Consider the following 13985-nt stretch of genomic DNA (forward strand, 5'->3'; position numbering starts at 1 on the left):
GGCAGAAGTCAGTTAAAAGGGGATGAGTGCGGCTGGTCAGTGTAAGTGTACAGTAGTGCACTTAGGTAGTATAAGTTGTTATTCACGGTTTTGCTTATTCGCGCCATTCCTTGGGACCTAGCCCCCGTGAATAGCAAGGGTTTACTGTACTGCACTGTACTTTGTAATGATTATGTAGTAATAACTCTTAGGCCATGATTTTATGATATCCAGTCTGTAGCCAGTAATCATTTGTTTAGTCAAGGTACTGTAATTTACAATACTGTAGGTCAGGTTAGGTGTAGAATGTGCAGATCTGTTTGCAACTTCTGTGAGCAATATCATCACTTTTTCTACCATTTCTTAGAACTTTATCAATATTTTTGAAGGGTTGTTTACACTTAAAACAGCATGTATGGTTTAATACACACATTGTGATTGGCCTTATTTGTAGTAGACTGTGAGGTGAGCAGTTGCAGGTTAAACAAACCCTAGTCTTCATAAGGTCAACACAGCCTAACTGAAACTGACCAGGAGGACTGGGATCCAATATGATTCATAAACCAATAAGACTGGGGCCTTTTGGGGCCTATAGAACTAGCCTTCAGTTCTAATGGTTTAGTTGGGGCATATTAAATAGGGACCATCTGACAAGACACTTACAGGGTTGTGCTCCAAAGTGAGTTCTGTTGATTACACTGTTATAATATGAAAACAAGGTAATGATACATTTCTTGCTGGCACATTGTATTGGAAACATACGAAAATGTGTAGAATATTAAAGGTGAATATATGATTCTCAATGCAACCATTACCTATACTGTATGTTTTGGCCTTGATTTTTTTATTACATTATCAAAAATGAAAATTAGTTACTACCCTGTACTGTGATTTTTTTTATCATTTCCTGCTAGAATATTTAAAGCATACAAAAATGTGTAGAATATTAAGGAGGATTTTAAGATTATCAATACAGTTGAGTATCACATTCAAATTGTCTCGTCATTTATAAAGGAAAAAGTGTTAATATAATTTATACTATGTGGCCTTTTTGGTGGGTGACAATAATATTTCATTGTAATTAAAAGGTAGAGTAAGGACTAGTGTCAGGTTTTGTGATTCTAATCAACAAAGGAATTCTCCCCCCCACCCCCACAATTTATTTTATACATTCAATATACAGTAAATAAAAGATATGGCATAAAGTTTTCCTCAGATTCTTTTTTCTTCATGTACATATACAATAATTGCAAAAGTCTGACATGAAATTTTTTGTGGTCAGTACTCCCATATGGATGCATGTTGCTTACTCATAATCTACAAAGGAATACCTTTACTGTTTTCCTTCTCTTGGTGTTATGTAGGGAAGTGTCTGTGGGAAGATTGACGTCCGTATTATTAAACATCTTCCCTTGAAGAGGGTCGTCGTGTTTCAACCCGAGTTTTAAACTAAATGAGTCCTGAGGGACACCGCAGTACAGTACTGAATGAGGTGGTGTGGCAGTAAAATGAACTAATTCCAATATCATAAATTAATTTTATTGGAATTAGTTCATTTTACTGCCACATAGTACTGTGTAGTGTCCCTCAGGACTTTCTTCAAGGGAAGATGTTGTTTAATAATACGGGCATGAGTCTTTCCAAGTGTTTTACTACAAGGATGTGCCAAATGAATGATGAATTAGTGTACTGTGAATGGTGGTTGATGTTTAATAAAGTGAACTTATGGACATTTGAGGTGTTTTGTCTTGATATATCCATTCATTTTGTTTCAAAATTAGGTAGAGTATCTGTGCATGTACAGGTACCAATAAATCTCATATGACAATACAGTACGTATATAAAAGAAGGTAATAGTCTAATGATTTGTAAACATTTATAGTCTAAAACGTCAGAGTTTAGGTTCACATATAAAGATTAATGACCTATTATCGGCCGAGTACAACAGTACAGTGAGTTCTGCTATAACGCGTGTTTTGTCAACGCGAATTTGCTCGAACGCGATTTATGAATTGAGGAACGATATTTGTAAAACGCGAACTCGTTTGCTCTAACGCGATTCCACTCGAACGGTTGTTGTGGCTTCAGTTCACGTTCGACATCACATGTTCAATTGAGTTATGCGTTTTGTTTGTGAAGAATTGCAGAAATAATGTATGTAATATTTATGTATACAGTATACCTATATATTATAAGTAAATTGTAAAATTTTACATAAAAGAGAAAATCAAATTACATAGCGTTTTAGACCCGCACTTTCCTTACATCACACACACAGTGTTTACAGTTCACGTTCGACATCACATATTCAATTGATTTATGTGTTTTGTTTGTGAAGAATTGCAGAAATAATTTATGTAATATTTATGTGTGTGATGTAAACAGAGCGCTTGGCCTCTCTCTCTCTCTGTATGAATGGAATTCGTGGTTTAGAGTGAGTGAATACTACTACTTAAACACATCAATACTATGTTAATTGATCACTGTATAATAAATTCATTCACTCATAATTTCAAATTCCCTTATCATCCTGTGTTATACTTGAGTCCCTGAGCGAGTACACAAAATGAAAACGGAGGACTAAGACATCCTGGAGTGGTAGAGAACGGACATCTCTACTGGGGCACTCAAACGGTTCTCATGTTTTGTGGGCGCTCTAGCATAATATGAATATGTAAATTACAATTTACATATATATATATGTAAATTGTAAAAATTTAAATAAAAGAGAAAAACTAAATACGTAGCGTTTAAAGTGTACTGTACAGTGTTGTGGCTTGGCTCAATGTTTTGTTTGTGAAGAAATACCTGTACAGTATATGTAAATTGTAAAATTTTAAATAAGAGAAAAACAAAATAAGTAGCGTTTAAAGTGTACTGTACATTGTGGCTTGGCGCGGGGTTTACAGTTCACGTTCGACATCACATGTTCAATTGATTTACGTGTTTTGTTTGTGAAGAATTGCAGAAATAATTTATGTAATATTTATGTATACAGTATACCTGTACAGTATATGTAAAATGTAAAATTTTAAATAAGAGAAAAACAAAATACATAGCGTTTTAGACCCGCGCGCTCTGTTGACTCCAGTGTGAAGTTTTGAAGTGTCCTCAGTGAATTGTGTTTATTGTTTCTCCACTTTTGTGACGATGGAAAGGAAGAATATCTCTGGGAAGCACTCTGGTGATCGCATTTCCGGTGGTGATCGTAAAAGAAAGGCTATAACACTTGAAGAAAAGCTTGATGTTTTATGACTCCTCAGCCTCAACATCAACCTTCTACCCCATCAAGTTATATTCAAATTTTTTCAAGGTAAAGTGTAACATTTACTCTATGATTTCATTATTAGATATTAGGGTGTGTCATAGGAGGGAAGATCAGCTAAAACTAATGGCCCATCACTTTTTTGGTAGATTTTAGTGTATATAAACATAAAATAATTTCAGTTTCAATATTTTGCAACCTTTTGCTAGGTAAATTTTAGCGTGAAATTTATCGAAAATCTAACGTACAGCTGCATTAGTGCATTACAATTAAATAGTGAACATTGCTTTCTGACTTCATTCTTTAACAACCCAACTAACAATATATTTTTTTTTTTGATTCTGATGCATTTATAAGTTGATAATATTTGCGATGGCTGCTTGTGTCAGGACGAGGAACCAAAAATCAGCCATCTCAGTCACTATCTTGGGTCTGGGAGAGAGCTCCTGAAGTCGGAGTTGCCTACATTGAGAGATGCTTTGAGATACGGTGTTTTAATCAGGCAAATTAGTGAAAAGAACCAAAGAACACAAAAACAAGACATTGCCAGTGATATGACCAAAGCTGTCTTGGCACAGTACACTCTGGCTAACTCTCAGTTCAAGCCTCCAGTCATAACAAGAAAGAAGATTAGTGAGAGACTGCTAGCCAGTTGGGAAAAGGCAAGAGATATCTCTCTTGGGAGAGGAAAACTTGCAGTTAGGACAGCTTTGCCAAGCAACTGGACCAGTTATTTGACATAATTACTTGCAAGTGCCCAATTGTTCTCTGTCCTGAGTTTGGATGCGATCGTGACTGTAAATCCGAGGCCCACATCTCCTGTATTTGCAAGTGAACTGAAGATTCCTGTGATCGAACTGGCATTTGTCAAAGCAGAGAGAGAAGACTGGCAGTATAGGGGCTCTCATGATTTCTAGCCAAGATATTCCGGAGTCCAAGAGACAGGAGGCTGCCACAGAGACACACAAGAGGAGAAGAGTTGCCGAGGAAAAGAGACTTGAGAAGGCCCAGGGTGAGGTAAAAAAGGCCGATGATTGGAGTCAAGCTGATTCAGAGTTTAATGACTTCCCCATGGCTGATCCGAGTGCTGACCAGGAGAATGGTGACTTTGTCCCTAACCCAGAAAATAATGATCCCAAACCTTCCAGGCATAAGATTCGAAATAGGAAAGATATCCCGAGCATAGCTCTGGCCAGCATGCGACACCACACTGGTCTCAGAGAAACTGCAGAGATAGCAACAGCTGCCTGGGTTGACGGTGGTTTGATAACTCCTGATGATGTTCACCTGGTGATAGATCATAACAAAGTATGGAGAGCTCAGGAAACACTTGTCAGTAACCTAGAAGAGGAGTTTGGTAAGGGGATAAGAGAAAATGGAATCAATTGTTTGTTCTTTGATGGGAGAAGGGATGACACTAAAGTGTTCATGAAAGTTGGAGATTCTGACAAGTTGTTCCCTGCCATGGTGAAGGAGGAACACTACTCCTGCTGCAGTGAACCAGGAGGGAAGTATTTGTGGCATCATTTATTTTTTTTACTTTCAAAAAGGCACATCTAAGGATGTTGGGGATGAATGAATTCTCAGGTAACAATGGTGAAGACAATACCTTTTTGGCTCAAAAGCTGAGAAAACTCTTTGGTTTAACAGGCAAAGAATGTTAACACTTTATAAAAAAAATTCCAGGTTTATGGAAAAACAATGGCTAGTACAATATTTATTTTCACTTTAACGGTTGGACTTGGCAACACGTTCCAGCTCATCCTTCTTCTTGATGGCATAGCTGTTAGAAGATCCCTGGAAAAACAAAAAAACAAACTTTTGTAATAACTCTTTTTTTAAGATCTCATAAAATTTATTATTATGATACCTCAACTCCCTCCAGATTTCAGGGATGGTTGTCATAAAATTTTTCCGAAAACATTTCAATAAGAAATACAAAAATATATTATCCAGCCACATCGACAATATACCTTGGCAGCATTGATCAGCTCATCAGCGAGGCACTCGGCAATGGTCTTAATGTTACGGAACGCTGCCTCGCGGGCACCCGTGGTCAGCAGCCAGATAGCCTTTGGAAAAGAAAGAAAATGTAAGGCCACAACCATTTTATAAAAGTAAAGCACTTTAAGTCAACAAAATTCGTGTTTGGAGGTTACTATCAAACTCCAGTCATAGGGTTAAAAACCCTTGTGGTGTTAGCGAATCCTCCAGGTTACTATAGCACACTTTCCGACACCACAACAGTAAAAGAACACTGATATGGCTCTAATAGGTGCAAACTTTTGAAAATGTCAACTTCAAAGCCCACAGCATTTTTTTCAATGGACAGCTGTTCATTTTATTCTATGGTCAAACTTAATAGATAGTTCCTATTAAAAGTGGACCCCTCTGAGGGATACAAAATCTGAGAGGGTTGGTAAAAACATCTCAAAAACATTCAGAGTGGAGGACCATAGTTGCCAACCCTCAGATGTGTGAATGGCACACGACCAAATCCAATTGACCCCAAAAAATTATTTTTTTATCAAGACCAACATATAAATTTATATATTTCAGTTACCACCATTAATAAACTTCACAAAAATCAGTTATCTATACTGTATAAGTATAAAACCAATTCTGAATGTGTGCATGTTTCTTGTGCATTTCCAAGTTTGAAGATAGGCTGAAATTTTCGGAGGCTAGAGCATGCATTCCTAAGCATTTTCCAGTCCTGTCGCCTATCCAGTACAACCCTTAACATACGCGGGTTTAGCATACACGGATTTGCAAATAACCGGATTGCCCCGCCGGAGGAATATTCTGTACATTGAAGTACATTCAACTCGCACCGAACACGGGACACCGCCCTCTCCCGCAACCTCACACACACACACACACGCATAGCTCTCCCTCACTCAGTCAAGTCTCGCTGTAACCATGTTTGTGTTGACATCAGTATTGTAGTTGCAAAAATATTACATTTCCGTGAATGTATTATATCAAGCACAGTATGAATAGAATATCACTAATATAACAGTATTTTAACCGAAAACTATTAAAAAAACGAGTAACATATCTTGAACATCAGAAGGTTAGGTAAAAGGCTTTTGTTTTCGTCGTGTATTTTATCCTATTTTACATTGAAATACATCACGTTTCAGCAAAACTACTATTTATTTCTGAGAATATATTCATTCAGGCGCAGTTTAGGTAAAATATACATGTGATATAACATCTTTTTAACTGAAAACGATTCAAAAAACAAAAACCCTCTAGCCCTGTAAATGAGAAGACTGGGAAGAGCTGTTTGGTGCTGAAGACGATGACAAGGAAAAGGATTTTGATGGATTTTAATGAAAATATTCAGAAATATGGTATCGTAGTATTTATTCAGGTGAATTAGGATAGAATATTATTGTAATACAATACAATACAAACTCAATGTTCACTCCACTGTAAACAAAGATAAACTAAGAAGCATTGGTGGGTGATTCGATCAGCTGAAGGGCACACAAAAACTGTTCCCTGTACTGTTTATATTAGCAATATATTAACTAAATTTCAGAATGACCAATAATTTTAATATAAAAATGCAAAAATATTTCAGCACAACTTTCTTGATATTTCCTCAACTGGAAACGAATGTAAACATAGAACCAATTACTGTATTGGCGAACTAACCGATCAGCTGATGCACACACCAGAGTGTGTTTCTCGTAAGGCTATCGTTAATGGAACTGAAAATCCTTATGAAGGTTAATTCGTTAACTGAAATTTCATTAATTGAACAGTTCGTTAATCAAGGGACCACTGTATTGGTAAAACAAGTCATCAAAGTCTGCATTTTACAAGAACATATTTATTTATAAAAATAATCCTACCAAAATAACTTCTGTTGACAACCCCCCACCCACCCCCAACAAGACTTGAAAGCTTTAGGTCACTACACAATAGTCAATAGTTACCTGGTTGACTCCATGCGTTACGAGTAGAGAACTGAAAATCCTTATGAAGGTTAATTCGTTAACTGAACTATTACCAATTGAAGTTCGTAATCAAACATGAGTCAAGTTAACTTATATAATTTATAAAAATAATCCTACCAAAATAACTCATGTTGACAACCCCCCACCCACCCCCAACAAGACTTGAAAGCTTTAGGTCACTACACAATAGTCAATAGTTACCTGGTTGACACGACGAAGAGGGGACACATCCACAGCCTGCCTCCTCACTGTACCAGCACGACCAATACGAGTAGAGTCCTCACGGGGCCCCGAGTTGATGATGGCATTAACTACAACCTGTACTGGGTTCTGAAAAGACAGAACAGTTTCAGTGACAGCTAATGCAGTGAGCACTAAAATACCAACTTAAAGTAAGTACCAAACATGAGTCATTAACTTATAAATGCTTTGTCTGGAGGGTACTATCAAACCCCACTCATCGGGTAAATAACCCTCAGTGGTGTTAGCGAATCCTCCACTTTTCTCTAGCACACTTTCGACACCACAGTAGTATAAGGAACTACCATGGCTCTAATAGGTGCAGGCACTCTAATAACTCACTCATGTAATATGGAACACTATGCATTTTTTTAGCAAGTGGAAAGGAATAAATATTTGCTGGTGCTTTTATGAGTTACAAGAATATGAGCTTAAGATGAGGCAAGATCTAGGAATATAAACGGTTCAGCTTACCCTATTGTAGGCAAATTACTGGAAGCAATCATTTCAAACTCTATTCGAAATCACCTGGAGAAGCACCGATTGGTCAATGATTCCCAGCATGGTTTCACAAGCGGATGTTCTTGTCTAACTAATCTATTAACATTCTTTTCATCAGTTTTCGAATCGGTGGACGAGGGGCGCACTTATGATGTGGTATATCTCGACTTTAGCAAAGCCTTAAACAGAGTCCCCCACGAAAGACTAATTAGAAAGGTAGAAGCACATGGCATCAAAGGTAACATCCTTAAATGGATTAGGGCGTGGTTACAGGACAGGAAACAGCGGGTGAGCATTAACGGCACTAAGTCCCATTGGAGCAACGTCAAAAGTGGAGTTCCCCAAGACTCAGTAATTGGACCATTATTATTTATTATATACATAAACAACATAGATATCGGCATAGACAGCAACATAAGTAAATTTGCTGATGACACTAAAATAGGACGTGTTATTAAATCTGACGAGGACTCCGCAAAACTACAGGAAGATCTAAACAAATTTTTCGAAAGGTCTGAAAAATGGCAGATGAAATTCAACGTGGACAAATGTAAAGTACTCAGTATAGGAGATGTAAACAGGGAAACCAGATACCAGATGAACAACGATGCCATAGAGAAATCCGACTGCGAGAGAGATTTAGGAGTAATGATAAGTAGGAACCTTAAGCTAAGTAAACAATGTGTTTTTGCTCGTAACAAGGCTAATAAAGTACTTGGGTTCATACAAAGGAGTGTTAGTTACAGGACTAGCGAGGTCATCCTAAAACTGTATCTTGCGCTTGTGAGACCACATCTGGATTACGCAGTTCAGTTCTGGTCACCGTATTACAGAATGGATATAGAATCATTGGAAAGAATTCAGAGGAGAATGACAAGACTAATCCCGGGCATTAGGAACCTTGAGTATAGAGACAGGTTAAAGCATCTTAATTTGCACTCCCTCAAGAGACGTAGAGCGAGGGGCAACCTGATAGAGGTGTATAAGTGGAAGTCAGGGCTAAACAAAGGGGACATTACAAAGGTACTCAAACTATCCAACCAGGAGCGAACTCGCAACAATGGTTTTAAATTAGACAAATTTGGATTTAGGCGTGAAATAGGTAAAAACTGGTTCGGAAACAGAGTAGTGGATGAATGGAACAAGTTACCAAATATCATCATTAACTCGAATACGCTGAATAGCTTCAAACATAGGTTGGATGCTTATATGAGCAATAGGGGTTGGGTGTAAATGGGACTGCCCAGTATGGGCCAATAGGCCCGCTGCAGTTTCCTCCATTCTTATGTTCTTATGAGTGAAAAATGCATGTGCATTGAAGGGTTATAACTGAAAAAACACAAGCGGTTCACATGAAAAAAGGATATAATGCAGAACTTATTCCTAACCATGAATTCACAATGTGGTCATACAGTACAGTGCCTTGGCTGCAGCTTATGCAAATATTTAATTTGTACAGTGAAGCAATTACTGTACAAGTAAGACAGCAAATAGGAAATTAAACAAGTTTATTAGCCTTTCTTTGGAGCAAACCTGGCACAGTAGTATAAAACTTTATGGTATAGAGAACCTTGTGCTGCACATTAGCGACGGAAGACAACTAACCTCGCCAGTAAGGAGATGAATGATCTCGAAAGAATGCTTCACAATACGAACAGCCAAGAGCTTCTTGCCATTATTACGTCCGTGCATCATGAGGGAGTTGGTGAGACGTTCAACAATGGGGCATTGGGCCTTGCGGAAACGTTTGGCAGCATACCGGCCAGCAGAGTGGGGCAGGTACTTGGCATGGTATTTCTTAACAGCAATATAGTCCTGCAAGAAAAGATTTTAAGACAGTTAAGTATACAAGGCAATTCAAGTCACACCTCAAGTGATTTTCTATGGATAAAAGCATTTGCAATTATATAATTGGCATAATATAGACCCAGTGGCCAATGCTAATTTTTTTCCAGAAGATTCACTTTAAATCAAAATTCATGAAGATCACATGATGTGTATTGACACAGTTATTTCAGAAGTTACGAGATACAGTACAAGGACACCCACTGCTACAGTCCAAATACGTACTGCATACTGTACTGTACACTCAATTCCAGATCTGAAATCTCCAGAGTTCACTCTCTTCTTGCAGATCATCCATCATAACGTACCTGGAGGGACATGTCACTGAGCTGCACATCATCAAGTGACCATTTCCCGAAGAGTTTGATCTCTGGCAGCTCAGGGGCCTCGACCACTGTCGCTTGAATGGTCGTAACCTCCTCTGTCCCGTCCTCAAAATCCGCCATCTATATTGAGGATATGCCAAAGAATATGATATTACAGTTGTAACAAAATTATCTAACAGAACAAAGACAAAACTTTCACTACACACACCAGCTTTGTCCACCATAATCCCATCAAACTGATGATAAACTTATCCAACTTAAATCCATTGCTACGAGTCCTATCCTGCTCGGATATTACAAGAACTTTATATCTCCTTTGATTCCTTTCACCCACTTAAATACTTCAATCATATCTCCCCGCACTCTTCGACTTTCTAGGGAATGCAAGTTTAGCTTCTTTAACCTATCCTGATATTTGAGGTTTCTAAGTCCCGGAATCATTTTCGTCATTCTTCGCTGCACTACAGTACACTACCTTTAGCAATATTACTTTGATACCACATGATAAAATAGACAAACAATGAAACTGTAACAAACAAAAGTAGGTAATTATGTTCAGGAAGCTTCCCTGTGGCCGGTGTGTGGCGTGACAGGCAAATAGTCACACCGGAACCTGATAACCCGCACTGTGCATTTACACAGTGGCAGGAATAGGCGGACATTCTGGAACGTCACCCGGGAAGTTAGGTAAGGTTAGGTCTGTTAAGTATGTTTTTCATACCCACAAATGTTAAGTAACGTTTATTTTTAAAAATTAAAATTTTTAACATATTTCCACAAACTACAAGTGTCCACTACAATATAACAGTGAAAATCCGGTGTTTTCATAATATTTTTCGATCAGTTTCACTCATTGGTTAGTCCTATATAATTACCACTTACTATAAAAGAGGCGACATTTACTACAACCTGACCTTACCAACCAAAAAAACCTACCTAACCTGACCTAACTTCCTAGCCAGGGTGTGGACCCCCAGTCATATTAAACAGAAGTACTTAGCCAATCAGAGTGCAATCATGATAAAATAACGTTATCAGGAACTCAGCCGTCACCACAAAATATCCACTACATATATTAACACAACGACCTCAAGCTGCTGCTCCAACACACCCGTCAGCCACTTGACAGCCCCATTACGATATTTTCACCAAATACCACCATAGTATGGACAAACACTTATTAGGAAGACTTAAGATGAGTTATAAGAACACTCTACAGCAACAAACACTCAGGTCCCGAGACTCACACCACCGCGTCTCAGATGGACACATGGCCAACAATGTTTACTCCTACATTTTGATGTTTTTTAACCCACTTTATACTTACCTTCTGGTCTTACTATTACAAAGAACTCTTTAATACTCATAAGTATTCACAACAGATATGATGCTGACCAGTTAACTACAGAAATTAGCTATTTAATGACCAAGAGACAGCACAGCCCTCACCTCGTGTGTGGACACAGGACCAGAAAGACGACATTAAGGTTATGGATTTAAAAACATAATTCTGGATTATAAGAAACAAAATTCAAGTTAATTATATTTTTATTTTAAATATAAAAATTATTTAAAATCTAAGAAAGGAAATATTTTATTTAATTACGTCATAATTTACAGTAACTATTTTCTGTGTACGGTGGAGTGAAGACTTCCTGATGGCGGGATATTCAAAACTCTGATGGGCTCTATGGCTATTAGTGTATTAATTCTGATGGGCTCTATGGCTATTAGTGTATTAATTCTGATGGGCTCTATGGCTATTAGTTGTATTAATTCTGATGGGCTCTATGGCTATTAGTTGTATTAATTCTGATGGGCTCTATGGCTATTAGTGTATTAATTCTGATGGGCTCTATGGCTATTAGTGTATTAATTCTGATGGGCTCTATGGCTATTAGTTGTATTAATTCTGATGGGCTCTATGGCTATTAGTTGTATTAATTCTGATGGGCTCTATGGCTATTAGTTGTATTAATTCTGATGGGCTCTATGGCTATTAGTCGTATTAATTCTGATGGGCTCTATGGCTATTAGTTGTATTAATTCTGATGGGCTCTATGGCTATTAGTTGTATTAATTCTGATGGGCTCTATGGCTATTAGTTGTATTAATTCTGATGGGCTCTATGGCTATTAGTGTATTAATTCTGATGGGCTCTATGGCTATTAGTGTATTAATTCTGATGGGCTCTATGGCTATTAGTTGTATTAATTCTGATGGGCTCTATGGCTATTAGTGTATTAATTCTTATTCTGGTTGAACGTGTCAGGCCTGTCGAAATTTTTATTGTGTTGTGGCATCAATTTTTTTAATAGGAGCGGGCTACTCTCGTCACTACATATACTCAGGGTATAAAATAATAATTTGAACTAAAATTAATGCGTGTTCGTTTTGGGAGTTCTTCTGGACATTTGACGCTCATGAGAGAACTTATATACTGTAAACGGCTTTCAAGTACAGCAGCCTGACTAAGAAAAGGCGACTTACCCATCGAGTTCTTAAACCCGCCTCCCTTCCATTAAACAATTTACTTAATTACTTCCAGGCGCGGCAGACTAATTAGACATGTGGCCAATTAGAACCTAGGCTTAAGGGAAAAAAATCATTTAACACCTACTCAATAGTGGGTTGCATAAACTTAATACTATGGTAGCAATGGTAGACACCCAGAACACTGACCTTTACCAATCATATGAATGGTATGAGAAAAAGTGGCCAAGCTGCAATGCAGACCCTATTGTCATTCTTCAACATGTGACATTATCTTAAGATTTGTTACTTAATGCATGCTCTGCCTTCTGTGTTTCCATACTTATACAATGTCTCACTTTAAAATGCTGGTTTTCCGGCATCTTCGTGATGTAGAAAACACAGTATAACCCTTTCTTCTCTATTTTTAATTTCTTTAATTTTTTTCGTCCCCTACGCCCCGTTGTGGGTCGTTGGACTTGTGCCCGGGTGGGCTAATTCCCATAAAAAAGGAAAAAAAAGGGGGGGGGGTTCAAGGGAAAGCTGGCTTTGTGATCAAATCTTTTCTCTCATATCAATCTTTAAAATTATTGAATATTATTTACCGGTAAGTTAAAATATTAAAAATTTGTACAGAAGAGAGTACAAGAAAAAAATTGGCTTTGAGCTCCTAACAGCATGGAGGAAACTGTGTGAGCCATGCTGATGGACAATGAATTGATGAAAGAAAAGTGGATCCTGTGATGGTGCATATACAACAACACACTATACACTAAGCCATTTTTCAACACACAAGGAGACAGAATGACCAAGACTGTACTTGACCATTTTCATTTTGATGAACTGAAGGCACTCTGATCACAAACCAGCAGGTAAGGATTCCCTAATCTACCCCAACATGAGCAAAAATTTAAATGCAAAGAACATGAAACATTCATTGATGATGGCTGCCATCTCTACAGCTAATGTCCACTGATGTTGGCTGTTGTTTCATCCATTGTGTATGGGGTCCCCTTTGTGTTAAATATAATTGTCTTGCATTAGCCAAATGAAATATTAAAAGTGGCATCCCCATAGTGAGGGGTTAGGTGTTAAGAAATAATGATGACCTAACATGTACAGGTATTTCAAAATGCCAAGGTATGAAACTGGGGCATGTGCTGACACTGTATATGCACGGACACAGAAGTGATAAACACGTGAACTAGCGAGAGATACTCGCACGAGACTCCAGCGTAAGGGGGGTTCAGGAGGTCACACGCACATAAGTGGGGTTGCACACTCTGAGATCCTACTGTACTTCTCTAACTGGATACTCTTAAAATTTTATTTATTGTACAGAACAAAGTGGGATACAATAAATTTGCTGAAGAGTACAAGTTTAAA

At 37.8% G+C, this 13985-nt stretch overlaps 1 protein-coding gene across 1 annotated transcript; it reads right to left on the minus strand.

Moving 5' to 3' along the window:
* Positions 1 to 4948: 4948 nt before the first annotated feature.
* On the minus strand, positions 4949 to 11625 carry LOC121875296 (40S ribosomal protein S5). Its single transcript, XM_042379764.1, has 6 exons — positions 11577 to 11625; positions 10110 to 10247; positions 9562 to 9771; positions 7417 to 7545; positions 5218 to 5316; positions 4949 to 5041 (listed from the first exon to the last, which is right to left on the minus strand). Exons 2-6 carry the CDS (start codon positions 10245 to 10247, stop codon positions 4973 to 4975), a joined length of 645 nt encoding a protein of 214 aa, XP_042235698.1. The 5' UTR covers positions 11577 to 11625; the 3' UTR covers positions 4949 to 4972.
* Positions 11626 to 13985: the final 2360 nt, after the last annotated feature.

Source organism: Homarus americanus, unplaced genomic scaffold (assembly GCF_018991925.1).
Source record: "Homarus americanus isolate GMGI-L3 unplaced genomic scaffold, GMGI_Hamer_2.0 scaffold56241, whole genome shotgun sequence".
Taxonomy (NCBI): Eukaryota; Metazoa; Arthropoda; class Malacostraca; order Decapoda; family Nephropidae; genus Homarus; species Homarus americanus.

What these genes read in the sequence shown, in the direction of transcription:
- LOC121875296 (XM_042379764.1), bottom strand. Translation starts at nt 10,247, where the DNA reads ATGGCGGATTTTGAGGACGGGACAGAGGAGGTTACGACCATTCAAGCG. An exon ending in CTCTTCGTCGTGTCAACCAG is followed by an intron (nt 5,317 to 7,416) that starts GTAACTATTGAC and finishes TCTTTTCCAAAG; the next exon opens with GCTATCTGGCTGCTGACCAC. An exon ending in AGCTGATCAATGCTGCCAAG is followed by an intron (nt 5,042 to 5,217) that starts GTATATTGTCGA and finishes TTGTTTTTCCAG; the next exon opens with GGATCTTCTAACAGCTATGC.